The following is a 23,781-nucleotide window of genomic DNA, read 5'->3' as shown; positions in this document are numbered from 1 at the left end:
GCCAAGGGCACTGTCCACTTGTATGTTTGGGGGTTAGGTTTGTCATTCTTCAAAGTAGTATGTAGTTAATAAGGATGGAATTGGGAAAACTAGAATGTGATAAGACCACAAGATTGGAGCAGCCCTTTGAGTCTGCCTGCCATTTAATCAAGAGCAGATCCATTTGTTAACATTTTGTGCCTTTCAACCTTGGAACTAATTTCAAGATTACAACTTAAGAGTACCACTTTATTAGTTTTGAAAATTTGGTTAACCCTGGGTGCACTGCCATTGAGCAGCAGGTCCTGCAGTAAGTGAGTCTGCCAACTGGTCAGATTCTTCTACTTGTATACAGTTTTTTATGATTTATTTGTTGTTCTTCATTAGCTTGATCTCAGCTTGTGGTTGAGCTCCTTCCTGTTCCTGTCCCCTTTTACTGACTTGGGCACCAGCATCTGAAACCTTTAGCTTTTATCACTGTTTTCCAACTCTTAGTTGGCACCCAAGGGATATCACAGTTACTGTGAACTCTTGATGATGTAAGATCATCAATATTGATGCCAGGCATCAATATTTGGAACCTGGTGCATTAGTCACATTTTTTTACTTTTCATAATGCACACAACACATGGCCATCCTGCTTTTACATCAAAGAGGAACATTGCTCTAGGTATTGGCTTTCAACTAACTCTTTACATGTCATCTTCCTGGGCATGACCTGAGGAACTTGAGGCTACTGGAAATTTACTTGTTTAAGATGGGGTTGCCAGGCAACATGTGTCATGAGGCCCCTCACTTCTCTGAAGTATTTACAACCCTCTCATTCATAAAGCAGTAAGGTAGATGTGGACATTAAAATTGATCAATCTACATCAGTCTATGCTAGGCAGACCCTTTGTTCCACACATTTTCCCAACTCATCCCCACTATATGGCCTTCTCCCTAATCTTCATCCTTGTATGGCCTTTATAACTGTTGATGCCTTGGCTAATTAAGAACTTATCAATCTCTGTCTTGAATATTCCCAGTGACCTGGCCTGCACAACTGCTTGTGGCAGAAATTCCACAGATTTACTACCTTTTGGCTAAAGAAATTTCTCTGCATCTGTTCTTAGTGAATGCCCTTCAACCCTGAAGTTCTAGAGTAGAATCTCCCACCATTGGGAAACCACCTTTTGACATCTACTCTCTCCCTGCCTTTCATCATTCTAAATTCCAATTTGGGAAAAGAGCTGTCAAATGCTCCTCATTTGATAACCCTTTCCTGGAATCATCCTTGAGAACATCCCCCTGAATTCTCTCCAACATCAGCACATCTTGTACGAGGAGCCCAGAACTGCTCACAATACTCCGTGAGATCTCACCAGTGCCTTTATAAAGCCTGAGCATCACATCCCTGCTCTGTCTTTCTCTTAAAATGAATACCTTCTTTATCAACTACTTAACATGTAAGTTTACCTTTGGGCTGTCCTACATGAGGACTCACAGGTCCCTTTGCATCTGGTAGTTTGCAGTGTTCTCTCCATTTAGAAAATAATCTGCCTGTTCATTTTTTTACGACTAAAGTACATGACTGCACACTTTCTGATATAGTTTTGCATTTACAACTTCTCTGCCCATTCTCCTAATCTGTTCAAATCCTTCTGCATCCTGATTCCTCAACACTACTGCTCCTTCATTTACCTTTGTATCATCTTAAAACTTGGCTATTAAAGCCATTCATTCCATAATCTAAATTATTAATATGCAACATAAAAAGCCTGAACACTGACCCATGTGGAACACCATTAGCAACTGGGAGCCAACCAGAATATGATCTCTATATTCTGATTCTATGCTTCCTGCCAATTAGCTAATGCTCAGCTCATAACCATATAACTGTTTACAGCATGGAAACAGGCCATGTCAGCCCTTCAAGTCCGTACCAGTTCACTTGAACAACTCCACTAGCTCCTCCGCAAACTCCTGAGGAAGCAGAGGCTCTCTTCATAATGCCACCGGTGCGCTGGTTCCAGGAAAGATCTTCTGAGATAGTGACTCCCAAGAACCCACATAAGGGGGAATTTTTTTAGGACTGAGATGAGGAAAAAATTCTTCTCTCAGAGTGGTAAATGTGTGGAATTCTTTGCCACAGGAAGTAGTTGAGGCCGCTTCCCTGTCAATATTCTATTTCTCTTTTTATAAAATCCAGGATCCTGTCTGGTTTTGCTGGTATTTTTTCTGTTATACCATGGGTTCCTGTCTTAAGTTGCCTCCTGTGGCATCTTATCAAAGGCCTTCTGAAAATCCAAATACACATCTATTGCATGTATAGGCTGCTTTTCACTTCAAATAATTCCCATTGGTTTGCAAACAAGATTTTCCCTTGAGGAAACCATGCTGGCTTTGGTCTATCTTGTCATGTGCTTTCAGGTACTCTGTAATGTTGTCCTTGTCAATAGACTCCAACTGTTTTCCCAACCTAATGATGTAATGGTGATCCAATTGCAACCTTAATCTTGTTAAATAGTGCCACAGGCTTGGCTATTCTGCTTCAGTTTGTGTGAATTGCCCTTCAAGCTTGGGTATGATTAGATCTGGTCCAAGATCTGTTGTTTTCCATAGGTATTTCTTAGGATGTGAATGCAAAGTGAAGAACATTTTCTTAAATTTTAATTTTGAATTTTTTTACCCACTCAAAATTACCTTTTGTATGTTGAATGTTCAAAGCTTCCAATAAGAGTGCTGTTGATAAAACTAGGCACAGGGTTTCTTACCTTGATAAAAGGCTCAAACTGGAAATGTTTATGTATTTTTTACCGTTGCTATATAAAGGACATTGTTTGACCTGCTGAGTTTCTCCAACATTGTTTTACTTCACCCATAGTGTCTACAGATTTTTGTTTTACTTTCCTTTAGGCACAAGGTTTGATGGCCAAAAGCTTTAAAAGATGTTTTCCAGTTGCTGAGAAAGCCTTGAGACTACAGTGCTTCAGGCATTTAAAACATAGTTGGGTGGGGGGGGGGTGGGGGGTGGTATGTAAATTGGGAGGCACGGACTTTTGAGCTGAAATGGCCTGTTACTGTGCTGTATGTCTAAATTTTAAAAAATATATATATTTAAAGATGTCCTGCTGATGTCATTTGGTCAGTGGTTGGGAGGTTGGGGGGGGGGGGGGGTGTGCATGTGAGAAGAATACTATTGCTGGCTTTTTGTGGCCTTGCACAGAATTATGGTGAAAAGTATTCACTTTCTCCGCAATTAATTTGCGTTTTAAATTTTAAAAACTAAAACAGCACAGTAAGGGGCCCTTCTGGCCCATGAGCCCAAATATCCAACTAACTGACGAGCCCTTTATGTTTGGGAGGGTGGGAGGAAGCTGGGGAAAACTCACACAGTTGTGAGGAGAACATACAAACTCCTTACAGTCAGTGCCGAATTCAAACCGCTGTCACTGCAGTAGCATTATACTAACTGTGTCGCCAACTGTGTTGCCCTTTAACCAAGAAAAAAAATAAACGAATGTATTTTAAGATGTTGCATTGTAATGCCAGCAAACCTTTGGCGTTTAGTTAGTGAATCTGTTAATTTGGTTCTATTTGCATTTTGGTGTAGGGAAAAAGTGTAATCAACCCAAAAGTGGAAAAATGTCCTTTGCCAAAAAAGGAACCAAAAAAGATATGCAAACAGCTTGAGGTTCTATCACAAGAATTCTTCCCAGATGTCACAAAACTTGAGGTTTGGATTTAATTAGCAGGTCTAGTTTTAAAAAAAATAGTTTAAATGTTGGTCTTTGGTAATCTGTAGCATAAGGAAATTGAAATGAATTCCTATGTTTGCCAACGTTCCAGAATAAGTTTTAAATGCATAATTTAACCATTAAATTTCTAATTAATCCTTAACTCAGATTTGCTATTTTCTCTGAAGAAAGATCCTGTTTTATTAGAACACATGATTCTGGAAAGCTGTCATGCATGATGTTTTAAATTGGAAATCTGTTATTAATTGTGACTAAGGTTGTTTTGAAATGAATATCTTGCAAATATTGCATAGGTACCACCATCCCCTATGGACATTTCGATGTGTATGTTTGAAGAACCATGTGAAGCCTTCTCTGCAGAGATTCTTCCTGTGAAAGATGTTGATATAAATGATGGCAACAATCCAGATCTCTGCAGTAATTATGTTAAAGATATCTATGAGTATTTAAGACAACTAGAGGTTAGTTTTCCTTTCTCTTGACTGTTAAAGCAGATCTAAAGTAGTACAAAATGAAACAAGGTTTGTAGATGCTGCGATTGTAGTAAATACACAAGTGCTTGAGAAACTTGTCAGCTCCTGCAGCAACCATCCATAGGAGGCAAAGATGTGTAACCAATGTTTCAGGCCCTCAAAGTTTATGGGGGGTGGGATGGAGCACAGGCCGCCATCCAAGTGGCTATAAGTGGACAAGGACAGGAGAGAGACTGAGAATTGATTGGGGGAGGTGGGGAGGGTAGCTTTGATTGCAGAACCAGAAGAAAGACCGATTGGGGAAAAGAGACAGGTTGGAGTAGAGGGAGCTAATGGAAACCAGAGAAGTTGATGATTGTGCTATCTAGTTGGAGGGAGCCCAGATGGAATACTGTTCCTCCAATTTGTAGGTGGCCTCCATTTGACCATGCTTGAGACCATGGAAAGACATGTCAGCATGGGAACGGGGTGGGGAATTGAAATGGGGTGCTTGATAGATCCCTGCTATTACTGCAGACAGAGTGAAGATGCTCAATGATGTGATCTCCACGTCTGTGTCCAGTCTCTCCAAAGTAGAGGAGGCCACAACAGGAGCACCAGATGCCGAAGATGACCCCTGCAGATTCACCAGTATTGCTTCACTTGGAAGGACTTTTTTGGGGGGGGCACAAATGATGATGATAGTGGTGTGGTTCCAAGTATGGTGTTTCTTGTGATCACAGGTACCAAGGGATGATTGTTGGGAAGGGTTGAGTGAGTCATGGAGGGAGTGGAGTGGTCCCTGAGGAAGGCAGAGAGGGTGCCTGGTGGTGGGATCATGTTGTAGGTGGTGGAAATTTTGGAGGGTGTTAAATGTGGAAGCTGGTGAGGTGGTAGGTAAGGACAAGGGGAATCCTGACCTGTGTCTGGGGGCAGAGGGGAACAGGGCAGATGTGTGAGAAATGGAGGCTATGTGGGAGAGAGGAGAGGAAGGTTTTTTTTTGGGAAGGAGAATGTCTCTGATCTTGCATGGAAGACCTCTTCCTCATCCTGAGAGCAGATGTGATGGAGGATTTGCAAGAAAGGAATGGAATCATTGCAGGGACCAGGGTGTGAAGAGGTGTAATTGAGGGAGTTGGGGCTTGGTAGAAAATGAGTTTGCCTCTAGGGAAAGGGGAGAATGTTGCTAGAGATTGTCCATGAATTTAAAGATGGGGTGAAATTTGGCAGCAAAGTGGATGAAGTTCACCAAGCTTGTTATAGGGCATGAGTTGTCACCTATGTAACAGAATTGGGGGTCCTTGCCTATGTAGCATGCATTACTCCACATGTGCAACAAAAAGGCAGGAATACTGGGGCCTGTGAGTATCTATAGTTACCCCTTTGATTTAGAGATGAGTTGAAGGAGAAATGATTGAGTGAAAGTTCTGCCTGATATGGGTCTATTGAGGAAGAAATAAAAGGCTTTGAGACCATTGATCTGAGAAATTGAGGTGTATAGTGATTGGATACCTATGGTAAAGATGGGGCAGGCAAGTTTGAGGAACTGGAAATTGTTGAGTTGAATACATTGCCAGAGTAATAATCTACAAAATGTGAAAAATGTTAAACATGGGTTAATAGTAATTGGATATGATGTACCATTCTAACTTTTGGATGAGAAGAGTCTTCCAAAGTTCAAGTTGAGATGCTGCTTTTCTAATCCTAGGACCTTGAATTGTTAAAACTCCACGCCTGTAAAACATTGGACCTGAAGTATTGTAGTCTTCCAGATAATACTATCTTTAAAATTGTATGGGATTCTGAACATATGCAACATAGACAATTTTGAGATGGATTTGGTGATGCAAGATTTATAGCGATGATCACAGAAAGCAGGCCATTCTGCTCTTCTAATCTGCAGAAACATTCTGCTTGTCCCACTGACCTGCACCCATTCCATAACCCTCCAGACCTCTCAAATCCATGTATCTATCCAATTATTCTTAAAACTTGAGAGTGAGCCTGCATTTACCACATCACACATGTAGAGAATGGAATGAGCTGCTGAAGTTCCCCCTAATGTTCCCCTAAACCTTTCCCCTTTCACGCTAAAGCCATGTCCTCTCGTATTTGTCTCTCGTAATCTAAGTGGAAAGAATCTACTTGCATTTACTCTCTATGCACCCTCATAATTTTGTAAACCTCGATCAAATCGAATAAAGCCCTAAACTGTTTAATCTCTCCTTGTAACTCAACTCTGGCAACACCCTAGTAAATCTTGGCACTCTTTCAATCTTACTGATATCCTTTGTGTGGTTGGGTGACCAGAACTGCACACAATACTCCAAATTTGGCCTCTTCAATGGTACAACCTCACCATAACATCCAACTCCTGTACTCAATACTTTGATTTATGAAAGTCAAGATGCCAAAAGCTTTCTTCACAACCCTGTCCACCTGTGACACCACTCTTGTCTACATTAAATTCTATCTGCCTTTTTGTTTGGTCATTCTAGTTGGTCCAGATTCCTCTGCACACTTTGAAAACCTTCCTCACTGTTCACCATGCCTCCAATCTTGGTGTCATCAGAAAAGTTGCTGATCTCATTTCCCACATGATCATTCAGATCATTGCTATAGGCAACAAACAATGGTCCCAGCACTGATCCCTGAGGCACACCTCTAATCTCAGGCCTCCAGTCTGAGAGGCAATCCATCATTCACTACCACTGTCTTTCATTCAACCAATTTCAAATCCATTTTACAACCTCTCCATGGATACCTAGTGTCTGAACCTTCTGAACTAACCTCTCATGTGGGACCTTGTCAAAGGCCTGACTAAAGTCCTTGTAGACAACATCCACAGCCAACTTTCTTGATAACCTCCTAGAAAAACTACAAGATTCAGTGAATACAACCTACCACACACATGCCGTGCTGACTATCCTTAATCAGTCCTTGGCTCTCCAAATACTTGTATAGCTGATCTCTCAAGGATGCCCTCCAATAATTTACCTACTACTGACATCAGGCTCACCAGGCTGTAACTTCCTGGTTTATGTTTGGAGGATTTTTTTAAACAATGGAACAACATTTGCCAATCCTCTGGCAAAGGACGTTTTAGATATTTCTGCCAGGGCCCCTGCAAATTTTACATTAGTCTTTAGGTCTGAGGGAATATCATGTTGGGCATCTCCCACATCTTGTTAGGCTCCACACATAGATGACCATTCTGCTCTATCATCACTATCCTTTTACTCTTCACATACTTGTAGAAACCTTTTGGGTTTACCTTCACATTATCTGCCAAAACAACCTTGTGTCTTTTTGCCTTCCTGATTTACTTGCATTTCTATACTCTTCTAGTGCATCATTTGCTCCTTGTTGCCTACATTTGCTACACACCTCTCTCCCTCTTAACCAGATTGCTAAAATCCCTTGAAAACCAAGGTTCCTGATACCTGTTAACTTTGCCTGTAATCCTGGCAGGAACATGCAAACTCTGCACTCTCAAAATTTCTCCTTTGAAGGCTCTCTACTTACTAAACACATCCTTGATGGGAAAACGACTTATCCCAGTCCACTCTTCCTAAATCTTTTCTCATTTCCACAAAATTGGCCTTTCTCCAATTTAGCCTGTGAAGCACCAATTGGAAGTTATTGACTGAGTTTTGCATATCAATTCATAAGAAATAGGAGCAAGTGTAGGCCATCTGGCCAATCAAGCTTGCTCTACCTCCATTCAATGAAATCATGGCTGATGATAGGCTTAACTCCACCTACCTGCTTTTCCCCATTTCCCTTAATTCCCATACTTTGCAAAAAAAAAAATTATTCCACCCTACATGTATTCACTGAAGTAGCCTCCATTGCTTCAATTGGCTGTGAATTCCATAGATTCATCACCCTCTGGGGTTGTGGGGGTGGGGGGGGGGGGGGGGGGGGAAGCAGTTCCTCCTCATCTGTCCTAAATCTACTATTCTGAGTCTTAAGGCTATGTCTCCTAGTTCCAGTCACCCCCACCAATGGGAAGAACTTGCCTACCTCTTATCTATTCCTTTCATAATTCACTTTTCTCTAAGATCCCCTCTCCTTCTAAATTCCACCAAATGCAGCCCTAGATGATTCAGTCTCTCCTCATGGCTAACCCCTTCATCTCTGGAATCAACTGGTGATCCTCCTCTGGACTACATCCAAAGGCAGAAAATGGGAAAATTTGGGGTCCAGTAATAATAATGTCCTTAGTTCCATGTTCATTATGGAGGATAGGTCTGCACCTTGGATTAAGATTCTAAATTGGATAAAGGCTAATTCTGGGTGAATGAGAAAGGATCTAGACTGCTTGAATTTAGGTTCGGTTATTTTTCAGGCAAGGATGTGCGAGGTAAATAGAGGACCTTCAATGGTGACATTTTGAGAGTCCAGAGTTTGTTCCTGTCAGAATTAAAGACCAGGTTAGCTGGCATAGGGAACCTTGGTTTTCAAGGGATATTGGGGATCTGGTTCAGAGAAAAGGTGTATAGCAGGTATAGGCAACAGGGATCAAATGGGGTACTTAAAAATGTTTTTTTTTTTTAAAAAGCAAGGAAAATCTCCATTCAGGAAGGGCAAAAAAAGAGGTTGCTTTGGCAGATCCTGAAGGAAAATTCTAAGGGGATATTAAAAGCAAAAGGATAGTGAAGGACAAAATTGGTCTCCTTGAAGATCATAGTGGTCAACTTTGTATGCAGCCAAAAGAGATGGGGGAGAGAAATCTTAAATTTTTTAAAAAATCATTATTCACTCAGCAAACAGGCACAGGGCCATGAGAAATAAGGAAAACAAGCAATGAAGTCATGGAACCTACAGTTTAAAGAGAAGACAGTGTTTGCTGTCTTAAAGCAAATAAGGGTGAATAAATTTCCAGGGCCTGACAAAATATTCCCTTGGACCTTGAGGGAGCTAGTGTGGAAATTGTACGGGCTCTGCAGAAATATTTAAAATGTCCTTCGCCTTGGGTGTGGTGCCAAAGTATTGGAAGATAGCTCATATATTTCCTTTTTTTTTTAAAAAGAACTCCAATTTGTCCCTGGAAATTATAGGCCAGTGAGCTCAACATCAGTAGAAGGTAAATTCTTGGGTGTTCTAAGAGATCAGATATATAATTGTATAGTCATAAACTGGTTAGGGATAGTCAACATGGTAGATTGGGTGACCAGATTGTGCATGATAGGTTGTGTTTAACCAATCTTGTAGATTTTTTTGTGTGGTGTTTACTCGGAAATTTGATAAAGGAAAGGTTGTGGATGATATCTACATGGACTTTAGTAAGACCTTTGACAAGGTCCCTCATTGGAGTCCCTCATTGGAGATTGATCAGGAAGGTTCAGATGCTAGGTCTTCATGGTGAAGAAGTGAATTGGATTCAACAATGGCTGAATGGGAGAAACTGGAGTAGTGGTAGATGATTGCTTCTCGGACTGGAAGCCTTTTACTCATGGTGTGCCTCAGGGATCAGTGCTGGGACCATTGTTTGTTATCTGTATCAATGATCTGGATGATAATGTGGAAGCTTGCAGATGGCACTAAAATTGGAGGTATTGTGGGCAGTGAAGATGATTTTCAAAGCTTGCAGAGGGATCTGAGCCAGCTTTTTTTAAAGAGGTAGATGGAATTTAATGCAGACAAGTGTGAGATGTTGCATTTTGGAAGGACAAACTGAGAAAGGACGTGCATAGTGAATGGTAAGACACTGCGGAGTGCAGTAGAGTAGTTGGACCAGTGAATACAGATACATTTCCTGAAATTGTCATCACAGGTAGGGTTGCAAAGAGAGCTTTTGGCATATTGGTCTTAAGTCAAAGAATTAAATATAGGATTTGGGATGTTATGGTAACATTGTATAAGACATTGTTGAGGCCAAGTATTGTGCGCTGATTTGGTCACCTAACTACAGGCAAGATATCAATAAAATGGAGTGTGGAGAAGATTTACTAAGATGTTGCCTGGACTTCAGGAATGGAGTTACAGAGAAAGGTTAAATAGGTTAGTTCTTTATTCCCTGGAGTATAAAAGGAGATTTGATAGGTATTTAAAATTGAGGGGGATAGACAGTAAATGTAGATCGGCTTTTTCTACTGTGAAGGTAAGATGCAAACTAGAGGACGTGGGTTAAGGACGAAAGGGGAAAGGTTTAGGGGGAACCTCTTCACACAGTGATGAGAGTGTGGAATGAGCTGCCAGCTGAGGTGGTGAATGCAGGTTCATTTTTAATATACAAGAAAAATTTGGACAAGTATATGGATGGGAGAGATATAACCATATAACAGTTTATGGTATGGAAACAGGCCATCTCGACCCTACAAGTCCATGCCGTTTCACTCAAACAACTCTGCTAGCTCCTCCTCCTATTCTCTACCCATAACCCTCCAACCTCCTCTTATCCATGTATATATCCAGCCTCCTCTTAAATGAAAGAATTGACTCTGCCTCAACTATTTCCTTCGCAAGATTATTCCATTCAGCCACCACTCTCTGAGTGAAGAAGCATCCTCTAATGTTTCTCCTAAAATTTTGTCCCCTTACCCTCAACTGGTGTCTTGTTTCAATTTCCCCTGCTCTCAGGAAGAAGTCTACTTGCATCTAGTCTGTCTATTCCTTTCATAACTTTAAACACCTCTATCAAATCCCCTCTCAACCATCTACGTTCCAATGAATAAAGTCCTAACCTCTTTAATTTTACTCTGTACTCTAGGTATTTTAAGCCAGGCAACATCCTTGTAAATCTTCTCTGCACCCTTTCCACCTTATTGATATCCTTCCTATAATTTGGAGACCAGAACTGAACACAATATTCCAAACTTGGCCTCACCAACGCCTTAAACAGTTGCAACATCACATCCCAGCTCCTTTACTCTATGCTATGATTTATGAAGGCCAGCATACCAAATGCCTTCTTAACCACTCTGTCAACATGAGAATCCACCTTCAAGGAACCCTGCAAGAGAACTCCAAGAATTCTTTGTACTTGTGCATTCCACAATGTCCTCCCCTTTACTACAAATGTCCTATTTTGAATATTTCTCTATTAATCTCTAGTGACTGAACCTTCCTTACTAACCTTTCATGTGGAACCTTATCAAAAGCTTTACTAAAATCCAGATAGACTACATCAACTGCCCTACCTTCATCCAGGAGGGCTATGGGCTGGGTCAGTGGGACTAGGCAAAAAATAAATTTGGCTCTACAGACAAGAATGGTTGAAGCAGCCTGTTTCTGTGCTGTAGTGTTCTATGGTTCTATCTTTCCTCAAGTAAGGAGACCAGAACTACATGCAGTACTTCAGATGCATCCTCACCAGTACCTTGTGCTGCAACTGTATAACATCCCTGTTCCTAAATGCAATCGATTCTAGATTTGATACTGTGCAATGATGTGGAGTTAATAAGGGACCTTGAGGTAGGGGTGCCTTTAGGTAATAGTGACCATAGTATGATTACTTTTAATCTGCAAATGGAAAGGGAGAAGAAAAGGAATTCAGAAACATTAGTGCTACAGCTGAATAAGGGTGATTATACAGCTATGAGGGAGGAGCTAGCCAAATAAAATGGAAGGACATTCTAGCTGGGAGGACAACTGGGCAAAAATGGCAGGTATTTCTAGACATTTTTCACAGGATTCAGAATAGATTCATTCCAAGGAGGAGGAAAGGCTCGAAGAAGAGCAAATGGCAGCCGTGGTTGACAAAGGAAATCAAGTACAGTATCAGGTCCAAAAGAAATAAATATAAGATGGAAAAGTAGAGTGGGATGTTAGATTGGGAAGCCTTTTTAAAAAAAAAAAAAAAAACAACTGAGTAACTAAGAAAGTCATTTGTGAGGGGAAAATGAAGTACGAGAATAAATTGGCAAGTAATATAAAATGGGATAGCAAAAGCTGCTTCAGTTAGGCAAAAAGGAAGGAATTGGTAGGGCAAAAATTGGGCCCTTAAAAACAGAGAAAGGTGAATTATCAATGGGAAAATGAAGATGACTGAGGAAGTTAACAAATACTTTGCATCTGTTTTCACTATGGAGGATATAGGTTATGATCAGATAAGCACTATCTAGGGACTTGGTGAAATTACCTAAGGAACAGAGAATCTGATGGCTATTCAGATCCAGAAGCAGGTGGTTGTGTGCAAATTGATAGAACTGAGGCCTGATGAGTCCCCTGGGCCTGATGGGCTGCATCCCAGGGTGCAGAGAGAGGTGACTCTGGAAATTGTGGAAGCACTAATTGACATTTTCAAAAGTTCTTTAGATTCGGGGAAGTGCCTGCAGACTGGAGAGTGGCTGATGTAGTAAGAAGGGAGGGAGAGAGAATACGGGAAATTATAGACCAGTCAGCCTGACGTCGGTGGGGAAGATGTTGGAATCCATCATTAAAGGAGAAATAGCAGAACACTTAGGAAGGAAAAATAGTATCGGTGCTGGTTAGCATGGGTTCCTTAAAGGGAAATCGTGCTTAATTAATCTCCTGGAATTTTTCAAGGACGTAACAAGGAGGGTGGACTCGGGAGAGCCAGTGGATGTGGTGTACTTGGACTTCCAGAAAGCCTTTGATAAGGTCCCACACAGGAGGCTAGTTAGCAAAATCAAGGAGCATGGTATCAGGGATAGGGTGCTGTCATGAATAGATAGTTGGTTGAGAAATAGGAAGCGAAGTGTTGGGATAAACGGGTCCTTTTCTGGATGGCAGAATGTGACGAGTGGGGTCCCGCAGGGATTGGTGTTGGGTCCTCAGTAGTTTATCATTTATGTAAATGATTTGGATAAGGGGATTAATAACTACATGTGCAAATCCACAGATGACACTAAACTAGGTGGAAGTGTAAGGAGGATGTCAGGAAATTGCAGGGGGACTTGGACAGGTTAGGGGAGTGGGCGGAAAAATGGCAAATGAAATTTAATATGAGTAAACAAGAGCAGAGTATTATTTAAATGGAGTTAAGCTAGGGAGTGGGGCAATCCAAAGGGATCTGGACGTACTTGTTCACCAGTCATTGAAAGCTAGCATGCAGGTTCAGCAAGTGATGAAGGTGAACAATGTGTTGGCTTTCATTAAGAGGGTGTTGGACTATAGGAGTAGAGAAGCCCTCCTGCAGTTGTACAGGGCCCTGGTGAGACCTCACCTGGAGTATTGCATCCAGTTCTGGTCCCCATATTTAAAAAAGGACATACTTGCTATAGAGGGTGTACAGCGCAGATTTACAAGGTTATTTCCCAGGATGGCAGGATTGTCATACGTAGATTGGTTAGAAAGACTTGGATTATATGCGATGGAGTTTGCAAGGATGAGGGGAGACATGATTGAGGTATTTAGGATTATCAAAGGGCTTGACAGGGTGAAATCAGAGTACGTTCCCAATGATGGGAGAGACTAGGACTAGAGGGCAATAGTTTAAGAATACAGGGAAGGCCATTTAAGACAGAAATGAGGAGAAATTTTTTACCCAGAGTTGTGGATCTGTGGAATGCTTTGCCACAGAGTGTAGTGGGGGCAGATTTTCTGGAGAGATTTAAGATGAGGCTCTTGTGGGCAGGGGAGTTGAGGGTTATGGGGATAAGGCTGGGAGTGGTTGTTGAAAGAGAAAGATCAGCCATGATCCATGCTGGCTCGACGGGGCAATTGGCCTACTCCAACACCTATTGTCAAATCCCTCCAGCAATGAAGTAGAACATTCCATTTCGATTGCTAATAGCCTACTGTCGCTGCAAATCAACCTTGTGCAATTCCAACACTCTCTTGTGCCTCTGTTATTTGAAACATTTTTATTGTACTGCTTAATTGTGGTTTGAAAATATTCAAATCCTATTTTTAATGGAAGTTGCTTTCAAGTTGGCCTGTGAAATACCAACTTCATGGCTTTGCTGCTGAAGTATGTGAGATTTCTTTTTCCCCAACAGGTTGAGCAGGCAGTGAGACCAAGCTACTTGGAGGGACAGGTGATAACAGGAGCCATGCGTGCTATCCTAATTAACTGGCTAGTGGAGGTTCAAGTAAAATTTAAGCTACTTCCAGAAACACTGTACTTAACTGTGTCTATTTTAGACCGGTTTCTCCAGGTAAGGATTCTTGAGGGAAAATTTTGATCTATAAATGAGTATTGGAAATAAATACATGCTTTATATTTGAATGGAGCAAGCTAAATATTTCAAAGTTCCAATTTCAGTAAAACTCCAGTATCTGGCACTGATGGGGATTGGTAGATGCCAAATATGTATATTTTCTGGTTGCTTGAAATTGCATCCTTCACGATTGACCAGCCAACCTATTTATTTTCTGTGGGTTTTTTTTGCTGGTTTCTTGAGGCTACAGGTTGCTTGAATTCCAAATAACCAAGATTTTATTGTACTTGCAACAGAATGCTGAATGAAAGAAGAGTATCAGATGAGGTGCAATCTGCCCTCCTAACAATTTGCTATCAATTTTATTCTTAATTGTAAAAGTTATTCAAATGTCACCAATGCATTTGAAAACCTAAGAAATTCTAACTACTGTTATTCTTTGTATCACCACATTCTTCCTTTAGGATACGACAGTTTCCAAAAAGAATCTGCAGCTTGTTGGAGTAACAGCAATGTTAATTGCTTCCAAATATGAAGAGATTTTTCCACCAGAAATTGAAGACTTTGTCATTGTCACTGATGAAGCCTACACAAGTGCTCAAGTGCGTCAAATGGAGAGGTGGATATTGAAGAAACTTGACTTTTCTCTTGGCAAACCACTTCCACTGCACTTTCTAAGAAGAGCATCAAAAATTGCAGAAGTAAGAATTTTTCATTAATTCAACAAATTGAATCCGGACCTAGAAAATGTTTCACCCTTTTTCCAAATGCAAATTTCCTGGTGTTGCCTGTCAGTAAAGTTCCAGAAGCAATTGTAGTAACCAGGTCTTGTGTACGATTTGTTTCCACGTTTCATTGAATTCCATAATGGTTTGTATGGAGTTATCTTATTTATCAGTGAATCCCCTAGACATTTTTAAATTAACTACTGACTTTATTTTTAAGCTTTTTTAGTTGCATTATCATTTTTGTTTTTTTTTATGTTCAGGTTAGTATAGAACAACATGCTCTTGCCAAATACTTAATGGAGCTGACAATAGGGGATTATGACATGGTGCATTATCCCCCATCCCTGATTGCTGCAGCTGCCTTTCATCTTGCTCAGAAACTCTTTAATTGTGGTGAATGGGTGAGTACATTTTGAGTACTGACATTAATTTTGGTTTTGAATCAACATGTACAAATGTAATTTTTTTTTCTAGACGCCGCTCTTGCAGTATTACCTCTTGTATCAAGAAGGGGATCTACTTCCGGTTATGCAGCACATAGCAAAAAATGTTGTGCAAGTCAACCACTGTCTCACAAAGCATTTGGTAAGTTTTTTTTCCACAAAATTGGACTATTTTGATAAAAAAGATTGAAGTTCTTAAATTGCCTCTCCAGAGGAATTTGACAAACTGCACTCATGAAATGCAGAAAAATTTTAATTGAAATAAATGTTGGACCAGAATGCTGGAGGAACTCAGCCCGTCTTTAGGTCTGATTTATTGCACTATAATCTTTGTTTTTATGGATGCTGGAAAGACGGGCTGAGTTCCTACAGCATTTTGGTGTGTTTTTACTAGTGTCTGCAGACTTGTTTCACCAAATGATAGGCAAACTGGCAAAGGTACAGTCTTGCATTCCAGCTTGTCAAAACATGCATTTTGACACAATAATTGGTTCCAAGTATGTTGTGCTGTTTGTAGAAAATCCCTCCCTGTTTAGTTATTTTGTAATAAAACCGATTGTCCCAAACATTCATACAGCTCTGTGAAGAGCACAATTTGCAGAGTATAGGATTAGAATTGAAAAGGAAAATTGATTCACACCAAGTAAGGGCAGGATGATGGTACTTGTGTGGTTCATTCAGGAGACCAATGGCTGCAGGGAAGAAACTCTGAAGCCTGGTGTTTTTTTGCCCTCCCCAGTGTGAGGAGGGAGAAGAACATGATGGGTTTATAGTATGTTGCCTCCCTTTCCCAGGCAGTGAGCAATGGAGGGGAAGGGAGTTTTTGTACTGAGCAGCATTCGTTACTTCTGTAGCTACAACTGATTCCATCAGACCTTTCATTCCAGTGATTAATGGAGCTGCAAGTTTGCTTTTGAATAGTGCACTTGTGGAAGTTGTTGGGGGACATGCTGAACTTCTAAGAGAGATATTGGGGTGCCTTATGGACAAATGTCTCCTTTCCCCACCTCCTCTTCTAGTCCATCTGTCCTTCTCCAAGTCATTGTTATTCTTGTCAAGTTTTAGAACTGGCAGTCTTTGTTTCTACTTTCTTTTCTCCATCCAGTATGATTTGCCTTTCTCCACTTGATCTCTTTTTCCTCTTGTCTGGTGTGTGCCAATTGACTGTTGCTGGTATATTCATCCCTCCCTAGTTCACCGTGTTTTTTTTTCCTCCATGCCTCTGGTCCAACCTCTATCCGTGTTACACTGGCTATCTCCCCTCTGCAGTCTTGAAGCGTTCTAGTCCCAAAGTGTTGACCGTTTTCTCTCACTGCTGCTTGAGCTGTTGAGCTATTCCTGTGGATTGCTGCTCCAGATTCTGGCACCTGGAGTCTCGTGTTTGTAGGCCAATAATACTTGTTTTTTTTTAAATTGAACTCAGCAGATTGAGTTTTGCCCAAGATTCCAGTGCCTGATATCTCTTGTCTAATCTCTTCTGATGATTAGTTTATTGACCTGCACATTGTACATGTGCACTCAAATTTTTGCTGCATGAAATAAAACTAAATTTGCATTTGCTATAGTGTGGTGAACAAAATGCTGTTGATGGAGGCCTTTATTCCCCATGCAGACTGTCAAGAACAAGTATGCTAGAAAAAGTGAAATGAGGATCAGCAACATCTTGCAACCAACATCCGTCCTGATCTTCAATTTGTCAAGATCATTTCTATCTAAATGGCTTTAAAATACTCAACTGTATTGTTGGCACTATTTTAACTTTTAGTTCATTTCATTTTTTTTCCATTTAATCAATAAAAACTTTTTAAAATGAATGTCCAGCCTATTGCACTCGCATCATTTGTTGTACAGCTCAGAAATGGGGTTCTTGGGCTCAACTCGTCCACACAGACAAAGATGTCTACCTGAGCTAGTTCCATTTGCCTGAGTTTGTACATTTCCCTTGGAAATTCTGTCGTTCATTTGTCTGATGCCCCTAAATATTCAAAGGCAAGAATGTTTTAATTTTTTAAATTTTACACTGGTTAGTTTTGTCATTCTGTCCTGAGCATTTTACCTGTTCCTTTCACTTTTATAAGAGCTAAAATGGAATTTCCAGTTCTTTTGATTACAAAGAAAATTCAATGAAAATTAAATTCAATGTTTGACAAACTGGAAGTGAACAAACATTAGGATGGTAGTTTACAATAGTAATTAGTAGATTAACTGGCTGCAGATTAACTGTCAGCATGCTCTTGGGTTTGGACAAGAATTCTCTAAATCTAGGTTGAATTTCATGACCAAAACTTTTGAAACTAGATGAAGACTCATTATTTTTCATTATTAATCCTATAGATAATTTCATATCTCACCCTGAATAATTGAAGCTGCTGGAATCTTGAGCGAATGAGAGATAAGAATAATACTGAGACTAGCAGGTTTGAATTGTAAGGCTTGTCCACATCTGGACAACAACAAATAAAACTGGGCAAATTTTCTTGGATCTGAAAAATGTTCACAGGGTAATGATGGTCTGAAATTAATCATGTCAAACATTTGGGACTGAGGGAAACTCATCATATTTCATATTCAATAATGAATGTTTTCAAGTCAATAAGTTCCATTTGTAAGTTACTAACATCTTCATGGGCTTATAAATGTAAGTATGCAGTCTTTAGCAAATTCACAAACAACTTTCAATTGACTCTTGCGGTAATGATTTTTTTTGACATATTTTGTAAAATTTCTAATATCTTCAGCATATTCACTCTGCTTTTTAAAGTGCGGAAACTAGCTCAAATCCTCGTTTAGTAACTGAGGTAAACAGTTTTAACTTCATCTTGAATGTATTGATGTAATTTACTAAGCTAGGAAACAATTTGTTCTTGCCCTAGAGGTTCAAATTTAGATCATTGAGATAGCTGATAACTTCGACTAAAAATGCTGAATCACATAAAAGAGCTCTTTCCTCAGGCAGCTCATTTTTCTTTTCTAGAAAATTATGAACAGTATTTTTCAGCTTCCAAAATCTACTCCGAACCTGTCCTCTAGAATGCCAGCGCACCTCGCAATGAAAGATGAGATCGCCATATTCAAAATCTAACATTTCACAATATTCCTAATTCTCTTGCTCTAATTTTATTCACACATTTCACTGGAAATTTAAAGTTTTTTTCCATTCAGTGACTCTTGATGTATGTTAATGCAGTGATATTTTAGTAGAGGCCAACCTAAAGTTTTCAAGCAAAGTTGTAGTCCCAGTGGCTTTACCTATCATTAATGGTGCTCTGTCAGAGTTTACTAGAATCTAGTTGTAGATTTTCTAGGTATGACTTTGTCAAATATGTCTTATTCTCTTTGTTTTCAAATATGCTAAAATTATAATTTCCTCTTATTTAAAAAAACATTAACGGGGAAACATCACATGTCAGCAGTTTTGTCTAAAGCTAAAGTATGGACAAGGTCTTTCAGTGGCTCAGATACATTGAGTTCTTCGGTGTGTCTCATAACAGACAGAGCAATTTTGTCGACTTTCCTGTTGAGATTTTTATCACCAAAACCTCTCTCAAATATTAGGAGACCAGGCTTAACAATTTCTTCTCTGGATCCAAGATCCCAGCAAAGGGACAGTGGGTGAGACTTGGAGCTCCCCAGTGAAGAGAAAATAAAAGATAGAAAAAGGAAAATTCCCCCAGAAGGACCTGGAAAGGAAGAAGAAATCACCAAAACAAAGGAAAAAATAGGCAGAAAGCAAGACAGCAAATCCAGAAAAGTTGGAGCATGGAAGAAGCTCACCTTATGGCAGCTAGGGCAGAGGCAGACCTCCAGCCTACACTAAAATTAGTAGCAGGAGCGGAGCCTCTGACTTCCCTGCAGGAAGAGGGCTCACCTGGAAGGGTGAGTGAAGGCAGCCTAGGTAAGGCTGATTTATGAGGAAGCCAGGGGAAGTCACATCTGAAGTGGCAGGAGTGCTGTTGGGGAGAAGGTGGGACCTGCGAACAGAAGGAGCAACCTGGGCCTGTGGAGTGATCGGCAATGATGTCAGCAAGAGAGTAGGCTTGGACCACCAGAAGGAGAGGGGTGAGCAAAAACTCTGGTCAGGCCAATTCACTTAAGGGCCAGGAAGGAGCTGCAGTCAGAGTGGAAGGAGTGACAATGGTCCTAAAGGGCAGTGGCAGGAGGAAGAAAGTGATCAGAGACGATGGACAGTGGGGGAGAAAGGAGGCAGGGTCTTGATCCCCTCTATAAGAGGCATCATGGAGACCATCGGGCAAAGTTTAAAAAAAAAAAATGCGCAATGGACCAAAATGTGACGATAGAATGGATAATATTAGAGTAACAGTTACAGAAGATAGGATTGAGAGAGTGGAGGAGAGATTGGAAAAGTGAAAGTGAGATGGATGTGTGGGTGAGGGAAAGGGAGAAGATGGACTCCTGGAAAATTTTAGTAGAAGGAATAATAAGATAAAGGGGGTGAGGGAAGAGATCTGGTGGGATTCTTCTGAAAATGGATCCTGGAAGTGCTGGGACAAGATAAAAATTGAGGGAGAAGTAGAAATTGAGAGGGCCCACCAGTTTCTTTTGTCTGGGTCCAGACCCAGATCGATGACTCTGCTGTCCTGGTCAAATTTCTTTGCTACTAGGATGGGGAGAGAATTTTGGAGGTAGTGAAGGAAGGTGGGGGGGGGGGGCAGTGGAATATGGAAAGTCCTCTTCTATCCAGACAATAGTGCTGCATTGCTAAGGCATAGAAAAGAATTGAACTTTAAAAAAAAATTAAGACAAAGGGACAGAATTCACCCTCTTACACCCAGCAACTTTAAAAATGATAAGACCTCGAGGGAGAAGAAATTCTTAAGATGCTAAGGAGGTAATGTGCTTGGTAAAATCCTTGCCATCCTCATTGGTCTAAATATCAATGGGAAGGGGGGGTGGAAGCATAAAAGGGAGAATTAATGGAATAATTGGTTGTAAATAAGGTAAATTTAGATGGGAATCTTTTATTGTTTTAAAAGATGAATGTTAAAGTTAAATGAAGAATTAATATGGGGAGCTCGAAGTGGGGGGGGGGGGAATGAATAGTGAAGGAGTTAAATGGTTGCAGTAAGCACACTCCAAAATAATGGGGGAGTTAGTATCTTGGATATTAGTGCTGGGATGGGAAGGGGAGGACAAGGAGGACTAAGAGAATGGGAAGGATTTTTGGGGGTATTTCTTGTACTTTTCTGATGTACTGGTTTTATTTTAGTTTTAGGTTTTTGGAGCTCTGCTATCTATATCAGAGATCTGTGGAAGATCTGTGAAACTGGATGGAGGATAAGTATCATGGAAAAAGGGAAGGAAAATAATGGAGAAGCTCTGGGGTAATGGACAAAACCATTAAAATTGAGTTTTAAGCTAAGTGGCGCAATAGTTTTGGCATGCCAAAAAAAAACAAGCAGATATGGTATTTCTACAGGAAACCCACCTCACAAATCAAGAACTTTTTAAGTTTAAAAAGGGGGTGGGTGGGCCAGGTGATGTTCTCCTTTAATTCCAGAGCCAGGGGAATGGCTATCCTCATAAGAAAAATGTTCTGGTGGTGGTCTAGGGTGTGGTTGTTGACCCAACTGGGAGATGTGTGATCATTCATTGTCAAATATACTCAGAATCATGGACAGTTATGAATATATATGACCTGAATTTTGATGATGAACAATTTGTACAAAATATATTTTTGAAAAATAACAGATGGATGTGAGAATGTTTTGATTGGAGGGAATTACAACTTTTGTCTGGATCCAGTCTTGGACAAGTCAACGAAGAAAGTAACAAGGGCCAGGGCAGCCAAGTCTACCCTGGCCTTTATGAAAGAATTGAATTTAATAGAAGTCTGGAGAAAGCAACATCAGAGAGTGAGGGATTATATCTTTTGAGATGATTCATACACTACACTAGATTTGATTTTTGGTATGGCCCAATTGGAGGATAGGATAGTGGAGACCAAGAACACTGCTCAGCTACTGTCTCAGCTACAATTCACTCTTGATTCTGTCCATTATAATGCCAGATAAACAGGCCATGGTGTATATATGGTGCCTTAAATCATTGCTGTTGGGGGGGGGGGGGGGGAACTTAATTTTGTAGCTTCATTCGAGCTTGTAAAGATTTGATGTGTGAGCCAATTGTTTCTTTATATGGGATACACTGAAGGCTTATTTAAGGGGCCAGATAATTGTCTATACCAAAGGTATTAAAAAGGGCATATGAAAGAGATAAATGATTTGGAGCAGAAAATAACCCAATTGGAAAAAGACTATCAAAGATCAGGCTCTGAAGAAAAATATAGGAATTTAATGAATAAAAAGCTCAAATACAGCACAATGCAAACATACAAGGTAGAAAAGATGATCCTAAGATCTAAACAACAGTATTATGAGCTGGGGGAAAAGGGCCCCATAAAGTCTTGTCCTGACAGGTGAGGACAAAAGAGGTCTCAAGAACAATCAATGTGATTCAAATAGGAGACAATATTTTGTATAAACCAAAGGAGATAAATGAAACATTTAGAAAGTTCTATACAGTGTATAAATCAGAATCGGTGGGGGACCTATACTTAAATACATAAATTTTTTTGCTTGCACTATAACTACTAAGTTTGGACCCAGATGAATGAGAGGGGCTGAGCGTCCCTTTCTCTAGAGAGGAGATCAAGAAAGCCCTGGGTTCATTACAGACTAACAAATCATTGGGAGAGGATGGGTTCCCTGCTGAATTTTATAAAGCGTTTAAGGATCTTTTAATGCCCCTTATTATTGAAGGTGGTGGAACAGGTGGCCACCCTGAATCTACCCTCATCTAACTCTCAATGACCATTTTTAAGGTGATCCCTTTATATTTACCAAAGTTAACAAATACAGATCAAGATGGATTTGTACAAAAGAGACAATCAGCAGAAAATCTATACTCAATATAGAGCATCTGGCACAGTCAGGGTTGAATCCAGGTGTGGCCGTAGCTCAGGTTGCGGAGAAGGCCTTTGACAGACTAGAGTGGGATTTCTTAATCAAAGTACTGGAGAGATTTAGATTGGGATGACCATTTATTAATTGAATAAAGACAAAATGATGGTGTCAGTATATTTGACTGACTTGGTGGGGGGAGTTGTTGGCTAGGCTGAGGACCACACTGGAGGATTATGGAAAGATCTCTGGGTATAAAATAAATCTGTATAAGAGTGAAATTATGCCCTTGACAAAGGGGATTACAGACAATACCAACAAGAGGGTATCATGTTAAAAGAGCTTTTTTTCACAGAATTATACCAGTAGTTGTATTTTTTTGAGATTCAAAGTTTGCTGCATGTGTGCAGATGGGATCTCCCATATTATCTCACCACTCCCATTATTCAAATAATAATCATCCAACTTCAAACTGGTAAGTTCTTGTTTAATGCTCCATTAGAAAACACTCCAAATTTCCAACCTCTAGGCAAAGTCTTCTGCACCCTCTCTACATCCTGTAATGAGGTGACAAAATCTGCTTCAAATGTGTCTATTCCACTGACCACACCCTTCCCCCAACACCCACACTCCATTTCAAAGACAATCAAAACGTGACCTTGTTCATTCCCTGTGCGCAATTGGTTAGCAGTTCTCACGTGGAATTAGGGCAGAGAAAGAAACAATTTAGCCCATCAAATCTGCACCAACTCTGAACAGAGCCATTTTCCTACTCTTTCCCCAAATCTCTGTTTCTTCCCTCAAATTTTTCAATTAAAAAATAATTTAGACATACAGCACAGCAACAGGCAATTTCGGCTCATGAGTCTGTGGTGCCCAATTTACATCCGATTAACATACACCCCGGGTATGTTTTGAACAGTGGGAGGAAACCCCACACAGATACGTGGAGAACATACCAACCCCTTTCAGATAGTGTGGGATTGGAACCCTGGTTCAGTCCTGATCGTTGACACTGTAAAGGTATTGCACTAACTGCTATTACCAAGCATGCTGATGTAATTCCTCTTGCTACCATTAAGATTGAGATCAAATAAATGGAGAAGAAAGAATAATTAAGATTAATATTAGTCTAACATTTATCACCCTTTACCTCTTCTTCATAACTGGCATGTTTAACACTACCTTTATAGAACTATGACAAGGCTACTTTTATTTATTTTTTAATGTATTTATATAAATTCTTGCACAGTGATAACTGCCGCAAAGCAGCATTCTCATTTAAAGCGGCCAACTTTAATTTCAACTTCAGGTTATACTTTTTAAAAATTTTTTAAATTTTTCACACTATGAACCATATTGACCAAAATACACACAAACATTTCCCTCTTGAATATACAGTGTCATTTTCTCCCCTTTTCCCCCTCCCTTCCCTCCCTCCTTCCCACT

General features: G+C 40.2%; 1 protein-coding gene across 2 annotated transcripts in view; it reads left to right on the top strand.

Annotated features, from left to right (window-relative positions):
* The window catches only part of LOC138763862 (G2/mitotic-specific cyclin-B1-like), a 51,801-nt gene extending 34,647 nt beyond the window's left edge, over positions 1–17,154 (top strand). Inside the window, exons 4-10 of one of the 2 annotated variants that reach the window (XM_069938753.1) lie at positions 3,575–3,697; positions 4,013–4,180; positions 14,080–14,238; positions 14,706–14,942; positions 15,230–15,370; positions 15,444–15,554; positions 17,025–17,154. In XM_069938753.1, the coding sequence (XP_069794854.1) occupies positions 3,575–3,697; positions 4,013–4,180; positions 14,080–14,238; positions 14,706–14,942; positions 15,230–15,370; positions 15,444–15,554; positions 17,025–17,138 (1,053 nt within the window). In that variant the 3' untranslated portion in view covers positions 17,139–17,154. Of the gene's footprint in view, positions 1–3,574; positions 3,698–4,012; positions 4,181–14,079; positions 14,239–14,705; positions 14,943–15,229; positions 15,371–15,443; positions 15,555–16,977 lie in introns of both variants that reach the window. The other variant, XM_069938757.1, reaches the window with a different exon arrangement.
* Positions 17,155–23,781: the final 6,627 nt, after the last annotated feature.

Source organism: Narcine bancroftii, chromosome 1 (genome assembly GCF_036971445.1).
Source record: "Narcine bancroftii isolate sNarBan1 chromosome 1, sNarBan1.hap1, whole genome shotgun sequence".
In the NCBI taxonomy this organism is placed as follows: domain Eukaryota; kingdom Metazoa; phylum Chordata; class Chondrichthyes; order Torpediniformes; family Narcinidae; genus Narcine; species Narcine bancroftii.
Note: the sequence above shows the minus strand (reverse complement) of the source record. Positions and strands in the feature narration are given on the sequence as shown.